Source organism: Sphaerodactylus townsendi, linkage group LG05 (genome assembly GCF_021028975.2).
Source record: "Sphaerodactylus townsendi isolate TG3544 linkage group LG05, MPM_Stown_v2.3, whole genome shotgun sequence".
Lineage (NCBI taxonomy): Eukaryota > Metazoa > Chordata > Lepidosauria > Squamata > Sphaerodactylidae > Sphaerodactylus > Sphaerodactylus townsendi.
Window position 1 is genome coordinate 65,081,518 of NC_059429.1, and position 24,251 is coordinate 65,105,768.

At 44.4% G+C, this 24,251-nt stretch overlaps 1 protein-coding gene across 1 annotated transcript in view; it reads right to left on the reverse strand.

The window, feature by feature from the left end:
- PCSK9 (proprotein convertase subtilisin/kexin type 9) overlaps positions 1 to 23,939 on the reverse strand; it is a 38,382-nt gene extending 14,443 nt beyond the window's left edge. Inside the window, exons 1-7 of the mRNA XM_048495841.1 lie at positions 23,606 to 23,939; positions 17,510 to 17,701; positions 14,911 to 15,034; positions 13,491 to 13,624; positions 6,181 to 6,322; positions 5,704 to 5,900; positions 3,113 to 3,296 (exon numbers count right to left, since the gene is read on the reverse strand). Coding sequence (XP_048351798.1) covers positions 3,113 to 3,296; positions 5,704 to 5,900; positions 6,181 to 6,322; positions 13,491 to 13,624; positions 14,911 to 15,034; positions 17,510 to 17,701; positions 23,606 to 23,803 — 1,171 coding nt within the window. The 5' untranslated portion in view covers positions 23,804 to 23,939. The remainder of the gene's footprint in view (positions 1 to 3,112; positions 3,297 to 5,703; positions 5,901 to 6,180; positions 6,323 to 13,490; positions 13,625 to 14,910; positions 15,035 to 17,509; positions 17,702 to 23,605) is intronic.
- Positions 23,940 to 24,251: the final 312 nt, after the last annotated feature.

Genomic DNA, 24,251 nt, shown 5'->3' on the forward strand with positions numbered 1-24,251 from the left:
CTTATCTGTGGGGTTAAATTTTGGCCGTAGCCAAACAGTTTTATTGACAAATGATGAAAAGAAGCATGGGGCGCAGGATGTGATCTGATCTGAACACTGGACAGCCTGAGTGCTGTCCCCCAGTGAAACCTTCCTTCAACCCACCTGTTGGAGGAAACCAATAACTTGCGCAGTAACTGCGGACTGAGTAAATGGAGGCTAAATGGAGGGGCATACATGGAGACTAAATGGAGGGGCATACATGGGCGAAGTGCCCCTTTCTGGAGTTCCCTTTTGCACAGCGCAGCGATAGTGGAACTCACCTGGGAGACAGACCACTTTTTGAAGAACCATCTTACCGTTAAGGGCGCAAGCCACAGTAGCCCACATCTGGGCATCCTGACCCATGGCTTGCTCCACCCCAAACCTCTTAAGGAGGTTCTGCCAAAGAGGGTTAGCTCCACTGCTCCCCTCACCATCAGATCAATTCCCATGCAACAACCACCAGCTTGGCTATGACAGCAAACACATGCATTAACATTGTCCAAAAGGGAGAGGTGGGTGGGAAACCTGCTGCCACTCTGTTCCAGAGGAGGGGCCAAGCGCCGGGTCAAAGCCTTATAAAGGCTCCCGACTGCCCCTCTCTCTGATGTCATGACACCATGTTGGCATCATGATGCAATTGCCCATAATGAGCATGGCCGCCGTCTGCCTTCTGCCCTTCTAAGGACAGGCACAGCGGGGCCTCTTTACAGTACCCTTCCCAGGCAGCAATGGCTGGCCCTGCTAATTCGGTGCCGCTCTTTCTCGAAGGCTTGTTTCTTCTTACATGAATGATGCAGCACTTCTATGCAGATTTGTCTTGACCAGGGGTAGGGAACCTGCGGCTCTCCAGATGTTCAGGAACTACAATTCCCATCAGCCTCTGTCAGCATGGCCAATTGGCCATGCTGGTAGGGGCTGATGGGAATTGTAGTTCCTGAACATCTGGAGAGCCGCAGGTTCCCTACCCCTGGTCTTGACCATTCCATCATGTAGGGAGCTGACGTCTCACTCTGATCACAGGCTTTTTTTGTGATAGCCTCTAGTATGGAATTGGTTCCTGAATTTGTTAGAAAGGTACCCATGGACTTCAGGAAACTCTGAAAAATGGAGCTAAGAAGGCTTTTCGGAGCAAACAAGTTGTGAGTGTACAGTGTGGTTCCCATGTCCAGCTTTTATCTAAGCTTTGTGGTCTACCTATTATTGTTAGAAGTCATTCTTCTGATGTGCAGTTTTATTATGATCTGCTGTTTATTTTTTTTCTAAGCTGCTCTGGATCCCATTTCAGAAGAAAGGCAAGCTAGAGGTGGATAACGACTGTGCTGTCAAGTTGCAACCAATTCATGGCAACCCCAGGATTGTACAATTTTCTTCTGGTCTCCCATCCAAACATTAGCTATGGCTTACCTGCTTAGCTTCCAAGAACTGACAAGATTAGGCTAGTCAGGGCTATTCAAACTGATATAGGTGGGTATTTCAAGTAACTAAATAAACAAGTTGTCACCTGCGGACACTGAAATTCTTAGCATCATAGAAGATTGGACTAGCAATATTTTCAGGGCAACTCAGTTGCCCTATAAAAGATACTGCTTCGCTTTACTCTTGTGCTGTTGGCATAGGACCTCTGAGCCCTGACCTAGATGGCCCAAGCTAGCCTGATTTCAGACATCAGATTTTAGAAACTAAGCAGAGTTGGTCCTAGCTAGTACTCAGATGGGAGACCACCAAGGAATAGCAGGGTCACTATGCAGGCAATGGCAAACGACCTCAATCAGCCCCTTGCCAGGAGATTTTACTGGGTTGCCATAAGTCAGCTGTGACTTGATGGCACTTTACATACACAGACGTGAACTCTGAAATGCATGCAGAGGTATGGGGGCTTTACTCACCCAAGAGATGCCCCATTCACATCACTGGAGGCAAAAGTTCCACAAATGAAGCAAACTGCACTGAGTAAATGGGGGGGCATACACTAAAGTATTTTGAAGATAGCAGAGGTAGACTATAAAATCCCATACTCATCATATTGGGTTGTAGCTATGGGATCAAAAACCATTCTCCTCAGAGGTCAATCCACATAATGGAAGGTTTTCACACAACCGGATCCTCTAAACAGCTCCCCATGTGAAGCAAATCCATCGCGGTTGGAAGTGAAGGACTTTATGCTATTTCCTGCCTCAATAACAGAGGAGGACTTATCAGTGAGTTAGACAGCTAGAGGGGATTAAGACACTGGGCACCTTTAGAACATAAGAAAGAGCCTGCTGGATCAGACCAGAGTCCATCTAGTCCAGCACTCTGCTACTCGCAGTGGCCCACCAGGTGCCTTTGGGAGCTCACGTGCAGGATGTGAAAGCAATGGCCTGCTACTGCTGCTGCTCCTGAGCACCTGGTCTGCTAAGGCATTTGCAATCTCAGATCAAGGAGGATCAAGTTTCTGTACTGCTCTATTTTTTTGATGTGTAGATTGCTACTCTCAGGGAGCTTCCGTCCTTCCTGCTTCTCCTCCTCTCTCCATCATTCCTGCACACACCTTCCATTTCACACCATGTGTGCAGGGAGATGCAGACAGCATCTCTCACCATCCAGCTAGATAAATTAGAATAGAGAACCTATCGCTACACTTTTCTATCCAGAATACACTAATAAAGACTGTTTTTATTAGTTAGAAACTACGAATTGGCTCCACGTTTTCTTTGTTGCCGGGACACACATGCATTTCTGGGTAAGCTCTACTGAGCTTTGCCTCAGTGCATTCTACTTGTAATGCAAAAATATCTCTTACCAAAGAGAATTACCAACATCCAGTAGCCTCCACATGGTAGACATCTTGTTCAAAAGAACTACAAGTGATGTGTGAAAATGCAGAAGTGCTGACAAATCTGAAATGGAGTACATTCTGAAATTATTGGTTCTTTTATGTGAGAGAGTTTAGTTAACTGTTCAGACAACATCTGATTTTTATAAATTTGAGGGGTTAATTCTGTTGAGAAGGAAAAATATTATTCAATGAGGCACATCCCACTAGAAACTTTTTTCAGGAAAATATATAAACAGCTGAACTCTTTAACATTGTTTTATAAAATATTACCTGCTACATGTGCAGCTGCTTGGGATGTTCCACTCTGTGATGTGAAGCAGGTATTGCAGTCACTGGAGGCACCAATTATATCATCTCCTGGTGCAAATACATCTACACAACGGCCGAAGTTTGTTCCCAATGTTCCCATGGAAGCAGGCTGGTCCTGGGCATTGGTGGCTCCAACAGTGATAATCTGTAAAGACAAAGAAGCTATCATAGCCTGTGCCCCATAAAGAATAATAACAGACTGCCTCTAATTTTAAATTGAATAACACAAGCAAAGCATGGGGGCTTGATGGAAAATCCAATGTATAAAGTTTGAAACAAACCAGTGGCATAGCACCAACAGGGCGGGGGGCACGACACCCTGGGCTCGCGCTGCAGCGGGGATGTGGTGGGACATGGCGGGGGCATTCCAGGGCAGGGCGGGGCGGATGGCACTGCAGCAGGGGTGCAGGGCACGCACGTTCCCTGGGTGCAGTTTCCCCTCGTTCCACCCCTGAAACAAACACATATTCCATTCTTTTGCCCCTGAATATGGATTTCCCAAGCTTTCTCTTGATAACCCAGAGAATTCTTTGCAAGAGTCCTTTGACTTGCGAGCAGCGGGAAGTAGGAGGGAGGTGGTGTAGGCATCGTCAAGCCCCTCGTGTGCTAGAAGAGTTAGTAGGTCAGTGCCCACTCTGGCGTTGAAATCTCCGAACAGTAGGATTTCACTTGAGGGATAATCAGACTCAAGACCTTCAAGGAAAATGGATAGTTTATCCCATATGTTGTCTAGGGGATTCTTTAGCAAACCAGGAGGAATGTAGACATTGACAAAAATCAGTGGGTTGGTCTCCCAGTGGATCGTAATGGCCTGGGCTACTTGGGGGAGGGACCGGAGTGCACTGGCACTAAGTGCGGTAGATACCAGTGTGCAGAGACCACCGGAAGGGCGACCAGCCCTACATATTTTGGATGCTGGTAGGCAGTAGGATTCATAACCCTTCATGTGGATGGCTTGAATAGACCAGGTTTCCTGTAGAAGGATTATATCAGCTTTCGTAAGAAAGTCACTGAAATATGAGTTTGGAGATTTATTTCCCCATCCTGTGATGTTCCATGATAGGATGGAGAGTTTTGTTGAAGCCTGACGTCACTGGGTATGGTCCATGGTTGAAATTTCAAGGGAGCCGTGTAGAACACATCCATTTCCCTGCACCCTGGACTGGATAGGCGATGTAGTATGTATTTCTGGAGCTGTAGAGGGACAGTCAGTTGAAGTATCTTCGGAAGTGCTTGGCTGGGGTGGATCATCCAAGGAGCTGCTGGGAAAATGTAATTCAATCGGAACTTGGGTAGAGGTGCCAAAGGGTCCATTAGTGCTTGTGGGGCAATCTGACACCTGTGAGGACATAACATCCATTGCTGTGGGTGTAGTAAAGTGCAAATCTGTTGTTTGAAATTGTGTCAGTCTCAGTTCTTCAAGTTCCTTGAACCATGATTTCCCAGGGGTTTTGGAAAGGTTGTCACTGCTCAGAACATTTGCAGACCTAAGGTCTAATTTGAAGTCCCAGTGAGTAGATGGAGTTTGATGGGGATCATTTTCTAACGAGAGAGAAGGAATGATATGGGTGGACGGGACAGGGTAAGTGGACGTTGGAAGACACAGGGGTTTAGAGCAGTCCGTTGGTGATAGATCCGGCAAAGGCTCTGAGGTTGTGGAGTTGTGGTCTATGATCTTGGCGGTAGATGATCCAGAGTCCACCAGGTTAGGGCAGACTGGATAAAGGTTGCACAGAGGTTGGCAGTCAGCTGCATGCATGTTGTTTGTGGTCTGAGAATTAATATTTACCTTCAAACACACTTTTTAGCCATGAGGACATTAAATTACTCTGTATTTTTACTTATGCAACAGATTATCACTCTCCTCATTTTAGACATAACAAAAAAAATCACAGAAAGGATTACATAGCTTTGAAAATACAAAGGCAGTTTTAGGGTACTGATTTCTCAATCTCCTGTGGGCACTGAATCTATTTCCATCAATCAGGCTTCAGTTCCTGGAGCTGAAAATTTAAAACACAGTAGCAACTATGGTCCATTCCACTGTTTAATTCCATGAAATGTATAGGCATAGTAAGGAGGAGCTTGAACCCCAAGTGCTCCTTGGGGAGGCGCAGGCAGAGCCCCACCCTGTCTTGGCTGCAGCAACCTTGCTTACTGCTGCCTCCTTTAAAGTTGGCTCCACTCCAAGAGTCTTCTGGTAAGTACAAGTGCTGTGGAAACCTCGAAGCCAAGCCAGTCCTTTTAGTTAACTCTCACTCACACCTGGCCTCCATTGCCCCAGCACTAATATTCACCAAAGAATTCCTGGAGCAGAGAAGGGGGTACCAAGAAACCCCTTTAGATTGAAGGCATGGCATACTTGCATTCTGTGCTACATATTTTCCCAAGGGAGTAGCAAAAAGTTACAGTTCTGTAGGGGTTCACCACCCAGCAAGAGGAGCTCTGTAATTCACTTGATGGTCCCACCTGGTGAGTTCAAGACCATGGCCTGGAGATCCACAATCTGAAAGCCACAGATCAAGCTGAGAAACATTTACCACTCTACATACCTCTGGTTCTGATGCTGGTGAATATAGGCAAGCATCCTCTTTGTAGTTGCCTGCTGCAGCAATCATGACCACCCCCATCTGCACCATCAGGCGACAAGCTGCATTCAAGATGTGACTGTAGCCCCCAGCCAAGGGAAGCAACACAATCAAAGGACTGTAGGGCTGGGCAGCCAAGTTCCTTTTAATAAACTCTAGACCTGTTGTATAAAGGCAAACCAACAACAGAGCAAGCCTGATATATGATAAAGAATAAACAGAAATTCATTCCTTGTTTAAGAGAGAACCAACCAGGATATCTCATCAATACAATAGTATCTGCAAAATCAGGATCTGCATTTATGACAACTGGAGTTAATCTAATTTCATTGCAGGTAATAAATGTCCTTGGCAGATTTTTTTTTTCCAGTAGCATTGCTGGTGCTTTACATCTTGTATTTTATAGTTTAGCTCAGCAATGGAATTGCTGTGGCTACTCACCTATCAGAGAGCCTCTCACAGTCCCCTTCCCCTGGCAGTTCAGCACTCGGAGGCTATGAACCCTGGCTCCTTTGGCCACACCAGCATCTCTTCCACTTACAACTCCAGCTAAGTGAGTCCCGTGGCTGATACAAGAACTAGCCTGTTAGGAAGCAAAATAGTATTTCTCACTGTTTGCCACATGTCAAATTAGTTTATAATGTTTTGTAAAGGCCTATAACCATGTGCAAACAGGCTCTACTGATTTGCCACTTGCACTAAATCATAAGCCACTATGTCTACCTCTTATTACTTCTTCATGTTGTCCATGTAAAAAGGAATGATTGGCTCCATTAACTTATATGGGTGTGCAAAATACAAGTTAAGCAAACCAAATGTGAAATAAATGAGGTATGTACTTTCTACACTGCAAAATACTATAGAATGGATTAAATTCTGCTACAATCAGAAGAACAGATACTCTTATTATAAAGAACACACACAAGCAGTTTCTTTACTTGAATCTACCAATGCCACCTAGATTTTATCTCTGAATGTTGTTCAAGGGCCCCACAATTCACCCTTTCTACTGATAAAGATCCCACTTTCTTCATTTTAATGTTATAAAAGCTGACTACACATTCACATTCTCTTACTCTTGTATATACAGGTGCCTGGTTATACATAAAATATTTGGTAGGATCAAAACAGAAGTCACCAGACTTAGACAACTCCTAACAGCTTTCAGCAGGAATCCAGATTGTGCCATGCAGAGAAGGCGCCATAGATCTACCTCAAGCAGATCTCTGGAGACACAGTATGTTCATTTTCTAAACTGAAACAGATGCTAGGATTCTCTTCATCTCAGAGGCTCATTCCGCACACGCAGAATAATGCACTTTCAAACTGCTTTCAGTGCTCTTTGAAGCTGTACGGAATAGCAAAATCCACTTGCTAACAGTTGTGAAAGTGGTTTGAAAACGCATTATTTTGCATGTGCGGAAGGGGCCAGATTTTAGTACTTACCACCATTACAGATAAAAAGTAACTTAACTTGTTTAACAGATTATAGGTCCTGCTTCCCATCAAAAATGTAAAAGAGTGCTCTCTTTGCTGCCAAAGCATATAAAGACATTTTGTGAGAAACGTACTCATCGGAGTATTTAGCCCTGGGTTCCACATACAGCAGACAGTCAAATATAAAACTGGGTAAGTCCTCCAGTGTTAGAGATCTACAGAGAAGAAGTGTTGTTCTTTTGGCATTTGATTATAGAGTCCAGCCAATATAGCAGTTGGCATTGTTTGAAAGCATGAAGACATTAAGACCACTTCAAGGTTTTGACTTGAGATATTGACTAGATAGGGAGCATTAAGATGGTCATTTCTGAATAATTTAAACCATGGAGAAGTAAACAATTTTGGGATTCAGTTACGATTTATCCATCAAACGTCAAAGCTTATGCACGGTGATCCTCTGAAGAGTTTCCCGAGACTTGATAAGCTAAACGATAACCCTAGAAGGTTGTCTGGGATTGAGTATTGGGATAGTACATTATTGAGGAAATTAAGGCATGTTGGATTTTGATTGCATAAGATTAAATTATTGGCTTCTAAATTATTTTGTCAAACTGTTCTGTTTTTCCCCATAATTTTAGAACAGCTGGGCACGTACCCTAAGAGAGGGGAGGCCAGTTTCTGCTCTTATCAGGGCAGCCCGAGTCCCCTTGAAGAAGACTAGAACATGCCTTAAAAATAGTTTTGAATAACTTCTTTAGTTGAAATGTCCTCTTTCCATCCTACACTTCTTTCCATATAGGAAGTAAGGGATGACATATAATTTTAAGACAGGGTCTTTATATAGAAAAAAAAACACAGAATAGACCCCACCAATGCACATTCCAGTTTAAGGTAACTCCAAGGTATTTAACAAGCAACATTTTAACTCCTTGGAGTTAAATGTAACTCCAAGCTATTTAAAAGAGCCGCACTGCTGAACTGGGTTCCCAAGTATACCCCAAGATTAAATTTTTGCCCTTTTCCTGAAGACCATTACTTTAGTCTTCTCATAATTGATGTTGAGAGCTTCTTCCTGACAGTGTAAACCCAGCTCCTGCAACAGCCTTTTCAAACCAATTTTGTAAGAGAGATTAGGGGAATGTTGTCTGCATATAACAGAATCAAAACTTTTTGATGGTCAAGTAAAGGTGTAACAAATTGTGGACCTGAAAGTGTCTCAACAATATCATTTATAAACAAATTAAATAGCAAGGAGGCCAATATGCATCCCTGCTTCATTCCCTTAAAATTGGAATTTTATTAGTTAAGGAGCCAAATATTTTCCCCCTGATTTCAGCATGGATATCCAAATACAACTCAGCAGAGAGGGTAGCTGTTTATCAATGTCTTTTTCTTCTAGTTTTGACCAAAGATGGCCTCTACCAAGAAAGTCAAATGCAGTGGTCAAGTCTATAAATGCTACAAATAACATTTTTGTATGGTCATTTATGCCTGAAAAGGTGAGATAGTGCAGAATATATCAGTGATCGACTGTAAAAAATTCCTTTCTGAATCTTGCTCGATGTGGGTATAAAATATGATTCTCTATCATCTAAACAAAGCTATATAGCTTTGCTGTAATATCCAACAGGCTTACTGACCTGTAATTCTGTGGATCTATTTTGTCACCTTTCTTATGGATGGGGACAATGATACTTAGTTTCCAACTGGGGTTAGTACATCTGTTTCATTAATCTGTGTAAAGACTTTAGCTAACACAGGAGACCACCAGTTTAGAAAGGCTTTATATAATTCAGGGAGGATCATATCTTCCCTGGGTGATTTTCCAGGTGCCAGAGAAGCAATTACACCTCTAATTTCAGTTTCTGAAACTAGCATCCAAATCGGAAGATCTGATGAGTGTCAGAGAGGACTCTGTGTTGTTTCCGTTGAAGGAGAAGTGAAATAAGATCCACAGACCTTGCTGAAGTACAAAAAAACATGCTTTACCTGAGAGTTACGCTTCAAGACGAATGGTTTAAGTCACATGACACAAATTCACAGAAGCGCATTTCATTTTTTCCAGAGACTGTGAATGGTGAAACAAGCAGCAAAATTCCCCTTACATCCTTTCTACAACTTTAGCTATGATTGTCACTATTTTTGTATTTCTGTTAATAATGAAAAATAAAAATTGTTCAGTCATCTGGGACTACTTTCCTTCAGGATATCCTGTTAACTAATTTGATGTGCTATTTCTGCATAATTAATGCCTTATCCCTTAAGCTGCACATTTTTTCTGTACAGATCCATATTTTACAGAATCCTTCAGGATGCATATAATCATTTAACAAGGAAATGTGTTGGCGGTTACCTCTAAATTGCAAACAGCCCTGAGGCCCAACAGCCTACTAGGCATGTCACTGTAACATACATTCTGTCATTTCCAGCTGTTTAATAAAGGCACAAGAATGTGTTTACAAAAAGCTGCCTTCTGAGACTGAAACAAAGAAAAAAATCCACTGGGATAAGAAGGCTCAAGAGGAGACTGTGTGGCATAAAAGTTATTCCAGTGTTTCAAACTGGCTTTGCCAAGACTACTCAAGGCCATTGCTCTTCACCAAAGAATATGTTACTATCTGGGACCACAGGGCCACTTCACATAGCTTCTCTCATCTTAATTTTATCTCACACTTCGTGTTAGGCAGTTTCCGCACGGCCGTAAGGGCGCCTCCACGCCGGCAGGAATTCCGCCGGCGTGGAGGCGGAGGCCGTTCGCATGCAGGCATGCGGATGGCCTCTGGAGAGGCCGGCAGGCGGCAGGCGGCTCCACATGGAGCCGCCTCTTCCCCCCTTCCCTTTCCCATGTACCTCTCGTGTGCCCGTCCTGCTGGCCTCCTCAGCCCCGCCCACGCTGCCCTCCGACCTCCAGGGGTCGGAGGACAGCGAGGGAGGGACTTAGGAGGCCAGCAGGATGGCGACACGAGAGGTACATGGGAAAGGGAAGGGGAAACAGCGTGTTCCCGGCGTAGCGGTTCGCACTGCGCCGCCAGGAAGACGCTTTCCCCTCAACAACAACCCTTTAAAGGGTTGTTGTTTAGGGCGGCCTGATGCCGCCCTAGGGGAGGGGGAGCGGAGTCAGGTCGGCGCTGCCTGTGCGAACGGCGGCCTGGGGACAGTGTTTTTACCGCCCCCAGGCCGTTGTTTTTGGCCCGTGCAGAAAGGGCCTTAGAAAGGGATTTTTTTCTGGTATATTTTACTTCACTGGTAAATGGTAGAAGTGGAGTACAAATGATAGATATAAAATAATATTTATTTCTGTGGCAAGGTATGTGATTCTCAAGTATTCTAATTATTTTTCTAATTCTGATTCTAATTCTGCTCATTCTAATTTTTTTGTAAAGATTTAGAATGGTCAGATTTTTTTCCTGTTGATTAAGGTTTTATTCCTTGGCATGAGTTTTAAAAGATGGAGACATCAGTATACCATCATTATCATGTTTCATGGTCGTGGTTATTTCTCTTTTTTACATTCTCAACATTCACAGTTGTACCATCCATTATTTGTATAAGATATGGATTTTATGGGTCAGTTGTTAATAAACATAGGTTTGAGGTAGTTAATTATGGTTTTGAAAGATTTTATGTCAAGTTGAAGTAGAGCTAACCTCTGAGACCCCAATTCTGAGTCTGTAAAGATTTGCAATAAATTATTATGTAATTGGTCCGACCATTTAAGTCTCCTAAGGTTGGATATTGTATCTTCTGCAAAGTCCTGGACTGGTTTCAGTAAGATATCAGTATTGGTGTTAAGTATTAATCTCAGTGGACAGTGATCACTTAGAGAGCAATCAATAATCTCAGACCTAACCTCTATGTGCATTAAGGCAGGTGATATAGCAATGTGATCAATTGTACTAGCCCAATAGATTGACAGATAAGTAAAAGTACCTTTAGTTAATCGAAATTGGTCCTGAGTAAAACATATAAATTAGTTGATGAGAGCAGTTCCAAACATTTAAGACCACACTTATTAATAATAAAATCCTTTGATGAACAATCGAAGGGAGAAGCTTGAACAACAATCTGAGCACTCCTGTCTGCTGTTATCTATTACACCCTACTGTCAGACCTGCGCCATTCTCGGCCTGGCAGCTTGCACGTCTGCACCAAGGCCACAGCTGGCCCAGCCATTATCGCCAGAGGCAAAGGAGGCCTCCCCCTGCTTGCATGTAACTAGTCAATAGAGCTTAAACGTTCACTCTTATCTGCCTTCCTCCGAAGGAGTGAACCGTCTGTTAACCCACTATCCTTTATAATGCTGATGTTATGGTAATGTGAGGGTGGGGGGATTATGGGTTGAACCATACTGTAATTTACAGGTATATGCCAGAGGCCAGAGAGCCAGAGATGGACTCCACAGTAGCAGAAGGACAAGGGTTCAGACTCAAAAGACTCAGAAGTCCCATGAAATTTGAGCAGATGAACAGGAGCCCCAGGGATGGGTTCCAGTCAACCCACAAAACTGAAACTGTTTTAGTCAAGTGTGGTCCCCACTGGGAAAGGAGTTAGTTCATTGCAGCCAAGCTGGGCCACTACCCAGTGATCCTGGAAATGTCTTGGCTCTCCAGGCATAACCCAGAGATCCGCTGGAAGGACAGGGTGATCTGCTTTACGGAGCTCCCTTGTGGGGATCACCTCAAGCCGGGGCCCTCTGAGTTTATTCACACCCTCAAACCCTTGGCAGCCCAAGGGGAGCAGTCTCCGGTAATCCTGAAGGCGTACCGAGACTTGAGTAAGATGTTTGAGGAAAGAGAGTATGACAAATTACCCCCTCATAGACAAACTGACTGCAGAATTGAACTCATCCTGGGGACCAAGTTACCCAAGGGCAAAGTCTACTCCATGAGCCCCAAGGAGGTGACTGCCCTGTGGGAATTCCTGGACAACAACTTAGAGCAGGGCTTCATCCGATCAACAGCTTCCCACATGGGATCCCTGGTCCTCTTCAGGAAGAAGGACGGCTCCCTTAGATTCTGTACTGACTATTGAGGCTTGAATGCGGTTTCCCTTTGCAACAAGTACCCCTTGCCTCTCATCAAAGATCTGCTAAGTAGTTTGTTCAAGGGAAAGATTTTCACAAAACTGGACCTTAGGGAAGCTTACTTCAGGGTCCAGGTTGCAGAGGGCCAAGAGCACCTCATGGCTTTTAACACAGTTTTAGGACAATTTGAGTATCTTGTCATGCCCTTCAGGCTTAGTGGAGAACCAGGGGTTTTCATGAAACTGATAAATGAAATTATGCGTGATTTGTTGTATAAGGGGGTGGTGATTTACCTTGATGATGTGTTAATTTATTCTGTAAATGAGCAAGAACATATACGCTTAGTCAGAGAGGTGTTGAAATGTTTAAAAAGCAATGAATTGTATGCAAAGTTGTCTAAATGCAAATTTCACAAGTCCAAGCTCGACTTCTTGGGCTACCATATTTCCAGCCAAGGAGTCGGGCGATGATAATGGCTGGGCCAGCTGTGGCCTTGGTGTGGACGTTTATGCCACATCACACCACTAACAGCAACCCTATTCTGGCATTATGATACTGAAAAAAAAAAGATTCCACAATAACTGCCAGAAGAACCCATGGATACCAGCTTAGTAATTCACCAGCTCCTGTGGAGGTAGACACCAGGGGAAAAGGCACATGCATGAATTTCCACAGTGATTGTTTCATTTTATTCAAGTTGGTACTACCACAGCACAGAACCTTTGGTATATTGATGTGCAATGTGGCTACTTCACACTATGTCTCTCAGAGGTCTTTCCGTATATTACTGAAGCAGACAGTAGGCCAGGAAGTTATGGTACAGATGACAACGCTGACTGGAAGAAAGAACGAGGATTCCGACATTTTGGGTGAGAGAATGCCAAGCCTGTGGATAATTTTAGTGGATAAATTTTAATGGATAAATAAGGATTCATAAAAGTAACACAATACTGAGCATCAGAAACTTCTTTTAAAAAGCCACTGGGCACGTGCACCCAGCTTCATTAGCATAATTCCACTGAAGGAATGTCCCTGAAGAAACATAAAAACATAATTATGTCCCTGAAGAAACATAAATACATAAATGTACCTGGAGAAACATAAAAACATTGGTGTGATGTGGCATAAACTGAAGCTTCTTCAAACAAATCTGTCTGAAGGACCTGGCCCAAAAGTATTTGTATACCATTCTAACACACAATTCCAACAGTATTAACTATAGAATAGGGACAGATTAACCAAAGGCATCAACATTTGTGAACAATGAAACAGAACTTGCAGCCCCACATACCCGCTGGTGAAAACGAGTGCCATCTTCCTCTGGGACATTCTCAAAGTCAGTCACAATCAGCCTCCCCTTGATTTCCCGGTGGTTGCTCTGAACACCAGTATCTAGCAAATACACCTTAACCAGGTCACCCTTATCTGCAGAAAGACATTCTGTCAGTAATGCCAAGAGAAAGTGCACACGTGGGTCTTATTCAGTTGTTGCCAAGAGATGAGGATGTTTAGCTTGAATGAGCAACATACAAAGGAAACTGGTCCAGTTTTACAAGCAAACTACCAGGTATGAATAAAAAGGAATATTGAACTTCATCCATGAGCGCATGCTAAGATTATGTTGAATTCTAAGTTGTGATTCTATTTCTTCTTTGAATAGAAAGTAAATAATTTGAAATATGTTTGTAATCAGAATACTTTTACTAAAAAGCGGGGGGCCCCACACCCCTTTACAGGATTACTAGATTTGGCACACACTATAATTCCTCTTTTTTCTCCATTCAAAGAAATAATGGCAACCTTTCATATCATTAATACATTCTAAACTCAGCATTAAGCCTGGGTGGTGAGACAAGCCTTACAAGCACCCTTTTACTAACCCTTTTCTGCACCTCAGGGAAAGAGGACATTACACCGTCAACCCAGGTCTCCTGCCACGCCACTCCCAACAAAGCTCCTCTTCCTCCACTCCCCCACTTCTCTCTCAAGGTTATGGCCATCAACAATTCTAAGAGGTGTTGGTTCCTCCCAAAGGCTTGCTCTCAGGCACCTCTCCCTCCTTGCCCTCTCCCAGTAAGCACAAACCAATCAGGGCTTAATGTGGTTCACAGAGATTAGAGTGACAGCATTTAAAATGAAAAATAAGGGGAGGGAAGGTGTAGCTGAATTTCATCTAATTGACCTCTCTTCTTGTCTCCCTGCAGGTAAGGAAGGGGGGGTATCTTACAACTAGTATGTCCCTATTTCAGCGGCATTCCTATGTCACTGTTCTCATCTCTGTATCTCTACAATGGAAAAAGTTGTTTGTGTAGAATGCCAACGTTTTGTGCATCTGTTAAAGAAACAAAATGCTTCTGTGGGGGAGTGGTGAATGTTTTTTACTAGCTATTCTTGGATACAGCAGTTTGTTGATAAGCAGCAAATCAGACCAGAACGCTGCTGCTTCTTGTTCAACTACTGAGCTATTCCCACAGAAGAAAACACTGTAAACTCAAAACTTATTGAGATTCCTCTTGACTCAAGCTTTCACATCTACTGTTTTTCAGCTCTTGATATCTTATTGTTGCTGGTAAAACTCTATTTCTTCACAAGGCAAAAAGGTGAATAACTGCTTTCTGCAAGTATATTTGCATGAGATTTTGTTCCTGGCTCAAAAAATCTTTCACCCCTAGTGTACTAATGGGATAATTTTGGAAGGAAAGTATGCTTACTGGGAGGATTGTACTCATTTGATTTGTATTGCATTGGGATAATTCGGCCAAGGTTCCAGGGAACACTTTGAGCAAATACATAGGAGTCTTCTTCTACATACTGCACATGTGGAAGTCTCAAAGCCTGCGCAAAGGAAACAAGAGGAGGAAGGCTTACTGTCTGAAAGATGCCTAGTTGTACAACCACATAACACAATCATTGTTTTTAGCACAGTGATAATATTAGTGATATATTAGGAGCACTTCGAGGTCCAGGGCTATTTTAGACCCTCCGCCAGGAAAACATTTACTGATATGGGAATGCCATATGGATATGACTGCAAGTACCCATGACACACAATCATATCATGCATGCTTTAGAACTAATATAATGAGCATGTACAATATAAATCTACTTAAATAAAGTAATGAATGACGCAACTCCATGTCAAAACATCAGCTCAGCCAGCTCAGTGCAGTCTACTTTTGAGGCAACTGTTACCTCTAGCCCTGCAACTGGAAATCCTTTCATCCAGACTCTGGACCCAGATTCTGATTTCATAAATGCATTACATGACTAGAAATAGTATTTTTCTGTGTTGTTACCTTGTCCTAAAAATGGATATTTGACCAAGCCCTAATTTAGCTACAACTTCTATGACAAATAAGGAAGTGTTATAGCACAAATGGTAAGGGAATTGCACAAGTATTATACCACTTCTTGACACTAATTCCCAATGAAGGAAAATGTTCATAACCAGTATTAGCATTTCTGTTTAAAAATTCTCTGGTGCATCTGCACTAATATCTCTGACCACAGTAGGGGCTGACATTCCCCTTCTCCAAAATGGGATGTGTCTAGAATGTGTTTCTATAATCTGAAGGCATTTTGTGGCCTAGTTAATCTTTGCATACATTTTATTCACTCCTGCCTGTCATGGTTAGGCTGATTGTTCAATAACTTCCTTTAATGAATCAGAAGACAGGCCGACATGATAAAAGCCAGTTGTCATTTTGATGGTTTGCTGACTGTACATATTTAAATGAGCTTTTAAATATAGCATATTTGTATGTTAGTGTGAATTTATATAGGCGGTCATCTTCCAGTATTGCAGATAACTGCATTCAGTGGACCTTGTTTCTAAATAAGATGTTTTGAAGACTGCTATACAATTAGCTTTCAGGGCAGAGATTACTATACAATTATTTTCCAGTCAACTACTCAAGTCTGTACTACTGGGACAGGAAGTTCCTGTATTTTCTATCAAAACTCCAGCAATTTGCGGAGTTGCCTATGAGTGTATTTTTCCCCCAGAGAAGATCTTTTGCAAAAAATGACTTTCCTGAGACCATCTTTTGTGTAGCAAAATATGAAAATTTTCTTCAACACAAGTTGAAATCTGCTGTATATTTATTACTAGAATAACTATCACCATCTGTTTCACATTCACAATTGCTCTTGCAAAATAAAATGCAGATTTTACCCATAAGCATGCCTTATGTGTCCTGTGGGAGAGGGATCCACACATATAACGTTTTAATCGCCCTAGTTATAACAGTGCTGTTATATTAAACCAAGGATGTTTACTCAATTATAAGATCATGTACAGCAAAAAGAAGCCTGATGATCAGGATCTAGGAAACTCTAGGAGATTTGGGGTGAAACTGGGGAGGGTGGGGTTTGGGGTAGGGGAGGAACCTCTGGGGGGTTTAATCCAGAGTCCACCCTCCAAAGCAGCAATTTTCTCTAGGGAACTCATCTCGTAATTTGCAGATTAGTAGTAATTCTGGGAAATCAACAGGCCCAACCTACAGATTAGACAATTACAATTATTCAGCATAAGTTTTCATGTGCTAGAGCCCACAGGTGCATCTGATGATGTGAGCTCTGTCCCACAAAAGCTTGTGTTTAAAAAATGTTGGGCTTTTTTTACTGCAACAGACTATTTAACTATATAGAAACTCCTGAAAGGGTGTCAAATGTGGTAACTGGATTGATTCAGTGAATTTGCTCTGAATTGAATAGGAATGTTACAAGCTGGGAATCCTTAATTTAACCATCATGTCTTTCTTTGCATAAATGTTGTGATCTGTTAACACTGTGTTAGGCCTAGCTCTCACTACTGAGGTAAAATTCTATCTGGGCTTTACCATTTCACACAGTAGGTGGCACCTCAAATGACTGAGTTTTTCTTCCTGAAAAAAAATTGCATCCTCATAGAGAGATATGTCCTCATATCTAATTTCCTGCGTAATAATAATTTTTATGTAAGGAGTAGTATTCAGTCATTCCTTCTCCTGCCCCCCGCCCCTTGCAGTCTGAAATGGTACCAGCAAGGAACAAGTTTACAATCTGAAGAAGTAAATATGGAACCATAAGACCTATGAGCTAAGTGTGTACATAATTCTTATCTGTGGCTTGAATTTGGTAATCTGGAGTAACTGTCAGTGCTGTAGCTTAATTGATTTATCTTTCTCCCAAGATGCTAACTCTTTGCTTTGTTTATTATTGTTTTCTTGCATTTTATGCAATATGTTTTGCTATTCAAGCTTTGACTGAGAGGAAGCCTAGACATCTGAAAAAATAATAAATGCTACATTAGTGGAAAAAGTAACTTACCATGTGAAGCAGATCACTGCTCATCTTCACAACAAAGCCATGGAATAACTCCTCAAAGATATGTAGGATTTTGGTTAAGTAGCCATACTTGGCTGCTCGGGCTTGCAGACGCTTGACAGTTCGTGCTGTTTGAAATTTAAGGCCTTCTTCTTTAAGCACCACAATATAACACCCGGACAAACGCCACGCATCCTGTGTTTAAACATGTAGAAACAGGCAGGACAGGAGGAACAATGAAACTCTGCTGGTATAGCAGTGTATGCTCCACCAACAGGACACACTAGCCTGGATGACATTTCACTATGCTTAAGTTATGGAAGCAACAAAATTTTTCTCCAACCCATACACAGAATGCTATATTTGCTGTATGCTATCTTCTCTGCTGCCAGCGGGTATAGTGGTTAACAGCAGGTGCACTCTGATCCGGAGAACCAAGTTTAATTCCCCACTCTGCCACTTGAGCTGTGGAGGCTGATCTGGTGAACCAGATTAGCTTCTGCACTCCAACAGATGCCAGCTGGGTGACCTTGGGCTAGTCACCTTCAGAGCTCTCTCGTCCCACCTACCTCACTGGGTGTTTGTTGTAAGGGAGGAAGGGAAAGAAGATTGTGAGCCCCTTTGAGTCTCCTACAGGAGAGAAAGGGGGGATATAAATCCAAACTCTTCTTCTTCTTCTGCCTTCATCAGGAGTGTATCTTCAATAAATAGTGCCTGAGGCAAGCAGTGGAATTGTGCTCCCCCCATGGCTTGACCCTTCTCTTGGGATTCCCAGGGTGAGAGGGCACACATCCTGGGACGTTGCCCAAGGGAGGAGGGTCCCTTCTGAGGGGTCTTCCCTCCCTTTCCCAGTCAGTGGCGGCAGCGCTTAGGCAGGAGGCCCAGGAGGGCAGCGGGGCTGCCTGCAGCTCATGTGGAAAATGTGCGGCCTCTGCGCTTGCCAGGAGTCCTTTTGCCAGGTGGGCAAGCAGTCCTTCCCAGCCACCGCCCCCTCCCCCCGAAGGACCCCTCCACTGAGCCCGGGGTCAGGGAGGGATTGCTGCTGGGGTTGGTGGGCAGGCAGCAGTTCTCCGCCCTGAGAGCAGCTGCCGCCACTAGTTCTGGTGCACGCGGGGGTTGGCAGGTCAGAGCAGCCATGGGCCAAACATCTGGTGCCACTGAGCAGGACAGCAAACAAGCTGTGGCTGGGAGAGGTCCTGGCCCAAGACAGAAGGGCCAAGGAGGTGAGTGTGTCGGTGGGGAGGGTATCCGAAGCAGCAGCAACAGTGCACCCAGAGGTGTCTGGGTCGCGCCAGGCAGAGGCCAGGCAGGGAGCCTCTCCTGGCCAGGTTACTGCCACCATGGGCGAGGGGAAGCCGCTCAGGGAGGGAAGGAAGAGAGTAATGGGGGCGATTTTCCACCTCCATATCTAAATGGCCTCCACCTGGGGACATTTGCCCCCATATGTCTCCGTGGTGGTATACCCCTGGCCTTCATGGCATTTATGAACACCAGACTGGAAGAGGAACAGAAATGTTCTTCTTCTGTTCTGGAACAGAAGCAGCTTTGGAATATTCTAGCATTTAACTCAAGGGTGATTTTATCTTCCTCTACATGTCCTGAAGGAAAGCTGATCACATTTCATCTTTTCTGACCAGAATCAGCTCTGTGGGTTTTCTCCTCATCACAACTTCCTTCTCAAATATTTCTATTCAACTTCAGCTATTTTTTCCTGTCTTAGCTAAGAATTTCATTCTGTGTTAGGTGAACATTTGTCTTTGTTTTATTCTCCTGAGTAATTATTTTCTATATTCCAGGGTTGTTGAACTTCTAGAAGCCACAGTCAGCTTTATGAGTGTTTTTATCATAATTTGCTTCTCAAGAATATTTTCCTCATCTTAAACCATATTTTCTGTATTTTAATTTAACCTTTATTACCTATGTTACAAAAGTGATACGTTCCATGTTATATACAGATGTGTATCAACTACCAAAATGGTAAATTACTGTTTTAGAAAAATAAAAAAGCCCCAGGGTATAGTAGTGCATAGAAGGTTTATTTATTCTCCCTCCCCTTCCTTGCCATTTTTCAAACAAATATCCCCCAGGAGGTTTAGGGGCTTTCAGATACAAGCGCATGTATATGAAATCCCATGAGAAAAACAGCAAGGTAGGGGGCAGAGAGTAGAAAACTTGATTGGTGAGGAAACTATTAAGCATGCCTCTTTCCTATTCCCCAAATCTCTTCTCTCAAAATCTAGATTCCACATGCAGGCATGTGTAGTGAATTGGTCCTTCACTACACATTCCTGCATGTAACAGGTAGTTTTCTCCACAGGAAATACTTAGAGAGTGTCTGTGGCTTGGTTCAGACGTAACAAGCGAGGAGTAGCCATTAAGCCCTTTGTCCATAATCACAGAATTACAGTTAACAAATGAACATCAGACCATAATTTTGCAGCCCTTATATTTGGTCTATCATAACAACCATTGTTAGTTTAATTAAACCATAGTTTTGGGTTCTGGCTGAACTAAATGGTTAAATGCATGTTATGTTTTCCCCTGCTCCTCCCTGGATTTGCATGATTAGACAACTATTGTGAGTTTGTGTTGGGAGCTCAATTCTCAATCCCAAGCACACATAGGCCCGTTTCAGATAGGCATCATGGTACACAAGAGAAGGGATTTCAGCACACCCCCACAACATTTTCCTGACCTGGAACAATTTGGGAAATCACTGAGCGTTTCCCCACTTACCTGCTGCTGCGCGCTACTCTCCCCAAGTAGCGCGGGGTCCCCCAGCACTCCCCATTACAGGGGCGGCGACAACGCAGCTGCCCCGATGCTGCCGCTGTCGCGCCCCCTCAGCGCACGACATTTCTGGCACCTTTTGAAACGGCGCCTTTTGATGACCCCACGCAGAGTGCGGGGTCGTGGGGAAGCCCAGGTGCGCATCAGAAATGACGCACACTGGGAGTAGCGCGCAGCAACCACTCACCCAGGTAAGTGGGGAAACAACCACTGTTGGCATATTGAGAAAACATAGGTATACTCCATCAGTACACACGGAACCCCCTAGTGTGGCAAACAGTCACACCCTCAGGATTTTTTCACATTAGGAAAACAGCTCTGGGCGGGGAGCGGGGAGAGAAGCCTCTTTTCAAGTTCCACAGTCTCCAGTTTAGGCCTGTGTGTGCCTGGCAATCGAGTCCCCAAAATGGAACTCCAGACACAATCTAATTGTACAAACCTAGGGAAAATGTAATGCATAGCTAATTCTTCTGAGACTGTAAACCTTTGTGCATATAAAGATACTTGTACATGATAGTTTTTTTTTAAAGATGTTTGAAAAACAAATTTTGAAAAACAAATACTGTAAAACCCCAACATGAACAGATTTCCTCTTTTATTCCAACTTAGTCCATTTGGGGCAGTAGAGTAGGGGTAGGCAAGTTCTTTGGCCTATCAATTGAAAATAAACGTATCTACTCTTTTTTAAATATAATTTTTATTGTGTTCACAATATTGTGTTCTTGAAGATATTACTGTACAGGCAAACAAAAAGGGTGGGGGGGGGGAGAGAGAAAGTTCTATTTGACCAAACACACTAGGAGCAAGCCATATCTTAAGAGTGTTGTCAGCACCTCAGGGGCTTTCCTTGGAACCAGATGGCAACTGCACGTATCTGTGAAGCTGTGATGGAAAGAAGGCATAACGCTACTTTCTGCCTTGCTCTGTCCCCCACAGCATTGCTATAGTCACGGCCTTGCTGAAATGGCTTGGGTGGAGAACTGGTCCGGTGTTCTGAATGAAATGGTGTGGGGTGCAATTGCTCAGCACACATGCTAGGAATTGCTTACCCCTGCACAAAAAACTTGCTCCTGTCCATCTTTGCTTCTAATAAGTTTAATGTTTGAACTTTCCCTGCATCAATCTCAATGTATTGTTGAAGGCTTTCACGGCTGGATTCAACTGATTCTGGCGGGTTTTCCGGGCTATGTGGCCATGGTCTGGTGGATCTTCTTCCTAACGTTTCACCTGCATCTGTGGCTGGCATCTTCAGAGGTGTATCACAGCAAGAAGGCTGTTATAAGAGAAGTCTGAACACAGTGTGTAACAGACTTCTCTCTGTGATACACCTCTGAAGATGCCAGCCACAGATGTAGGTGAAATGTTAGGAACAAGATCCACCAGACCAAACCCACCAGAACCAGTTTTCCCTGCATCCTTTTTATTTTTATATGCCAAAATGAATAGGCTAGAAGGTTAAGAGCTAGGTTTGTTTTCAAAGAATCAGCATGCATATTAAATATCTAGAGCAGGGGAATGTCTCCAGATTGTTTAGGAATCATAATTCTTATCATCAAGTCCCTTTCAGCATGGCCAATTGGCCATGCTGGCAAGGGCTGATGGGAATTGTAGTCCACGAACATCTGGAGAGCCGCAGGTTCCCTACCCCTGATCTAGAGAAAGTAATGTGCAGAGGTGCTCTATGAATGCTTCCAATTCACAGAATAAGCAAGGCCTAAAAGCAGCCTAAAGATTAAACAAAATGCACAGAGCCTACCTTCTGAAAATTCAGGATATCTAACTTCCTGCGTTCACTGGATGTCAGACACGTATGCCAAAAAAAAGTGGTCAGCAGTTCCAACAGATCACATCCCATTAAAGATCACATCCCATTAAAAATCTGAATTGCCACAAGCACACCAGGAAACAAGTTAAAGGTACTGGTGCAGATGTACAGGTGTGGCAAAAACATCTGATAATTATTTTTTACGGTTTGTTTACTTGTTGATGCTTGGACTGATGCCTGGCCAAATATTCTAACAGAAATATTTAAAACACAACTTCTTTTAAAACCATTACAATTACGTACAAAACAGAATGAAAATTCTTTATATCAGGATGTTTCGGTTTCATCAAAACAGACAGAACAAACCCACAGTGACTTTAAAGGAGCGGGGGAATCATTTGGCACCAAATTTCAATTAAAAAACTCTTTGCCTAGGCATAGTTTTTATCATATGGTTACCACCATAATGAGAAGTCCTTAACCACTGAAGTGGCATTTGGCTCAACCCACTACTGGTCCACTACAATGTTTTTCACATCAGCACTCAACTGTGGTGGTTGAAATTCCAAACCACGGATGACCAACCCTTCCTTATGGGAAACTCTTTACCAAAAAAAGAGGGGGGTATGCAACCCAGTGAAGCCCTAGCCCAGTAATGGTGAACCTATGGCACTCCAGATGTTCATGGACTACCATTCCCATCAGCCCCTGCCACCATGCTGGCAAGGGCTGATGGGAATTGTAGTCCACGAACATCTGGAGTGCCACAGGTTTGCCACCACGGCCCTAGCCCTACTGCCATTGTGGCTGAATTTTTGTCAGTGCTGCTCCCTGGCACTAGTTTGGAAGGCTGTGGCCCTGTGCCGGAACAACAGAAGTGATGATAAAGCAGTGCCTAACCTCAAGCACATTGTGAGATAATCTCACAGCCGATTGACCACAGCTCAGCGCCATGCTTGAGATTTGCCATCAGGCCCTGGCGCTCCCTGGCTCGCTGGCCCACTTAATAAAACAGGGCTCCAGGGGCACCCTGAAGATTACCACCCAGTGTATTCCAGGATAAGCCTTCTTGAGCCAGAGCAGCTCCAGGTCATGAGCATTGATGCTGGAAAACGTTTTCTTCGTCGTCAAAATGACCCTGAACTCCTGTTTGATTGTGTTGCTGCTCCCGACCAAAAGGGCTACCCATCTGGAACTCTCTCTTTCTCTCTCCCCCGGTCGCCAAAGTAGCGAAGCGGCCACTGTCCCCAGAGCCGTGTCACTGTCGTGCCAAGGCGACTGCTACGCCTTGCACTGCCCCGGTCGAGTGCCGAAGGCCAATCCGGACACTTGTGCGCGGAGGGCAGTGTGGACGCTGCCGCTCCTATCCTGCCCGTTATTAAGGCCGTTCCCAAGCAACGGAAGACGGGTTTCCTTTCAACACGAGTTCGCCGCGAGTTCACACGAGCGCCTGTCAGCCTGTCTAGTTCTCCTTCCGCTAAGAAGCGGCGTCGCTCGCTCAGAGCAAACGCCTCGGCGAGCCCGGCTGCCGCTCACTCACCCACCTTGTTGCTGCGGTAGAAAGCGGCGGCTGATCCCGAAATGCGGCTTCTGCGTGTCCCGAAATGGGTCTGATTCTCCTCCCGGGAGGCGAAGGAGCGGGTCGGGTCGTCCGGTTGTCCAGGACCGGCGGCTGCAGGAGCGAAGACGGCCAGCGCGGCGAGGAGCAGCAGCGGAGCGCGGGACCGGCGGCAGCTGCCCATCGTGGCCCAGAGGGGTCTGCCGCCGTGTGAGCCTGGGGCCGGAGAAGCAGCGGGCAGAGGCTGGACCCGAGGCAGAGGTCGCTCCTTCGGGGGCTGGAGCCTGTGCGCCGACCCGGCTGGCGAGTGGGGTTCCAGCGGCTGCAATGCACAGAGCGCGGGATTCGCCACTGGCAGGCGCATGATCCCCTCTCTCCCTGGCGTGCAGGCGCGCACCCTCCTGGCCCCCGCTCCCCATCCCCACGCCATCTCCACATGTGCTTCTGACAGTCTGTTGCGCGCGGATGGGCCGAGCGCGCCGCTGGTGCCCCGTCGAACCATCCCATCTTGTTAGACGTTAATTGGAGCTTTTATAAGCCGCTGGGATGAAGTTTCTGCACCTTTTTGCTTCTCTGGCGTCATGTTGCAAATGCATTCCCTTCCGTAGCCTGGGCAAGGCAAATGGGCGTAC